General features: G+C 35.8%; 1 protein-coding gene across 1 annotated transcript in view; it reads left to right on the forward strand.

Moving 5' to 3' along the window:
* The first annotated feature begins 985 nt into the window (after nt 1-985).
* AP4S1 (adaptor-related protein complex 4, sigma 1 subunit) overlaps nt 986-2,904 on the forward strand; it is a 15,171-nt gene continuing 13,252 nt past the window's right edge. The window contains exons 1-2 of the mRNA XM_010288016.1: nt 986-1,123; nt 2,537-2,623. Of these exons, the coding sequence (XP_010286318.1) occupies nt 986-1,123; nt 2,537-2,623 (225 nt within the window). The remainder of the gene's footprint in view (nt 1,124-2,536; nt 2,624-2,904) is intronic.

A 2,904-nucleotide genomic window follows, 5' to 3' on the forward strand; every position in this document is an offset into this window, starting at 1 on the left:
AAGAAATTACATCTGCAGCTTACCTTTTTTTACGTGCTTTTCAAAACATGAAAAATTTCCATTGTTTAGCAAGCAGATTCTGATATATACTGTGTTCTTTTTAATAGCCTTTTTCATTGTACATTGTGTGTGGCACATTTATATTCTACAACTCTATTTCAGGGGTGTTGTGTGGGTTAATATTTATTTAGATTGAGATTAAGCTGTTTTGAGTAATTAACATGAACAGATTTCTCCTTTAGCTATCAAAGACCCACACTTAGTTTTCGTTAAGAGCAGAATCTAACTTTCACATCAGTGTGGAAAATTAGTTGGGAGAAAACAGATTTCAGTAGCTCCTGGTCGAGCTTAAGATGTGTGCTGATACTGCTGCTACCCAGATATTTAGGAGGCTCTCATTCTGCATTAAAGAAATGGTCATTCATTTCTCTTTGTCCTCACTCCCTTCAATCTGACGTCAGGATGGTATGAATGAAATTGTTAAATACGAGTCACACACACACAGAAAAAAAAGCTCATAGGCCAATTTTGGTCTTATGAGCTGTCTTAATCTTATGTTTTGGTATTGGGCAGATTTCTGATAATGTTCTCAGACTAATTCATATGTGGGAAGAAAACTGTGAGTAGATTTATAGTTTTGAAGAAGGAATTGCTTACTCCTCCAATTCCCCAAATCTTACAAAGAAATTAAATTGCCTGATAATGTGAAAGCTATTACTTATTAGATAGTTTGTGATTATTTGTGTGGGGAAAAAAAAAATGGAATTTTTCTCATGGGATGCATGCAAAAGATTAGAGACTTTTTTTCCTATATTCTATGTTTTGGCAATAAACTCAGTCGTAAATATATGCGGATGTGGGCTGGCTAGCTTTTAGGAAGCATTTTGTTGTTGTTGTTGTTTTCCTTTTCTTTCCTCACAGAAATACTCTTCTTGATTCTTGTACCCCATATTCAAATCTACTGCTGAGATCAACAAAAAAAGAAATGATAAAGTTTTTTCTTATGGTAAACAAACAGGGTCAAACAAGGCTTTCTAGGTATTATGAGCATGTAGAAATTAATAAACGGACAATGCTGGAAGCTGAAGTAATCAAAAACTGTCTGTCCCGTTCAAAGGATCAGGTAAGTTTTGTAGTTTTTCCCCTACACATTTTATTTTCTCAACATCTCACCTCTTTCGTGTCAATAATTCTGAAAACACACCAGTTTCCATTGCAGGTCATTCTTTAACATGTACACATGAATGAAAAGATTCTGCTTCTAGATTATGTGTTCACTCAGATGAACTGAGGCTTACAGAGATCTTTGGAGTTTTGTGTATCACTGTTATGAAGATTCCTCTCATTTGTTTGAAGACGCTCAGAAGTCCAGGAAGAATTTATTTTATCCTGTTTAATGCTTGTCTGGTAGAGATTGATAGAGAGAGATTATTCCTGCAGAAGGTAGTAGGGATAGTACTGACAGCTCCAAGTTTAAACAAAAAACGTACAAGAAATTATTCAAAATCATAAAATTACTATTTAAAACACAGGGGTTTTAGGAAACACAAATATTTAGGCCTCTGTACTAGGCATTTTTGGTTTAAATAAGTGTTCACACTTTCTGCAAGAAAGTCAGAAAACGTCGAAGTTGGAAAATTTCTTAGAGGAAAGTTGAGATTTTCATGGCTCGCTTAATTGAGCCATTGGTTCTTTAAGAAAAGTACCAAACTTAGCAAAATTTTTGAGTACGTTGACTTGCATTGGAGGAGAATCTGTGACATGGGCTGTTGAGTGCGTTTTTTTGGTTTGTGTTCTGAAGTCAGCTGCTTTATTTTTCATTAATTACATGTGTCCTTGAACAGTGGTCCTCATGTATGTCACTCTAGAAAACCTCAGAAAAAATAGCAGTTCCTATAAAGTACCTTGGTTCACAGAATTGACAGTAGCTATAGAAATTAACCTCCTCCATACTGCTTGCAAGAGCATCTCCAAACAGAATTTCACCAAAAGAGCTAATGGTATGCTGCCATTTCAAGGACTGAGCAAAATGATGCTTAAAAAACTGAAAGAGGCGTCTTGTTAAAGCAATGTATAAGAGCACCATCTGCTGGCTTCTGTCTTATTGTGAAAGACATGTGAATTCCCCCCCTGGGTCTGGAAGTCTAATAATCTTAAATTTTATATAAAAATACTGATAAATTTTTTTAATAGGAAAATTACCGTGAAGTTCTCTCTTTTGGAAGTGCTTCCAAATTAAGATTTAGGGGAAGTATTGGCTGCCGTATAACGCCACACAAGTCACTTCAGTTCTGTATGTTCCAGTTTTTACATTTAAAAAGTGGTAGCATGTTTTCTGCCAGTAGATAAAAAGTTCTGTGTAACAGTTAGGCTACTAAATTTCTTTCAAGTCAAAATTGTTTGGTGAATCTTGGGAAATCCATTGTTCTTCGTGGCCCTTAAGAACATGAAAGCTTAAGCTTTTTGAGCGCCCTGTGCTTAATACTGTCGTATGCTTAGATGGCAACTACATTTGACTCGTCTTCTTTCTGCCTAGTGCTCTTTCATTGAATATAAGGACTTTAAGCTCGTGTACCGACAGTATGCAGCCCTGTTTGTAGTCGTTGGAATCAACGAGACGGAGGTAAGAAATCATATACACTCTTGAAACGAGAGCTTGTAGTAGTCGTGGGCAAGAACTTCAGTCTTTTTCCAGCATGGAATTTTGCAATAGCAATTACAGAATTTCAAGGAGTCATTGCAAAAAGGTGTTTTTATTTCTGTTAAATAAAAAGTATGAAAGAAAATGTGGTTTTGACTCCATTCTAAAGCAGTAGACTGAGCTGTTATCATGAGGCAGTCTTCATGAGCCTTATACTGGTTCTGCTTTCTACATGTATGTTTGGTCAAACAAATTCGTGTAGG

This window comes from Phaethon lepturus, unplaced genomic scaffold (genome assembly GCF_000687285.1).
Source record: "Phaethon lepturus isolate BGI_N335 unplaced genomic scaffold, ASM68728v1 scaffold15095, whole genome shotgun sequence".
Taxonomy (NCBI): domain Eukaryota; kingdom Metazoa; phylum Chordata; class Aves; order Phaethontiformes; family Phaethontidae; genus Phaethon; species Phaethon lepturus.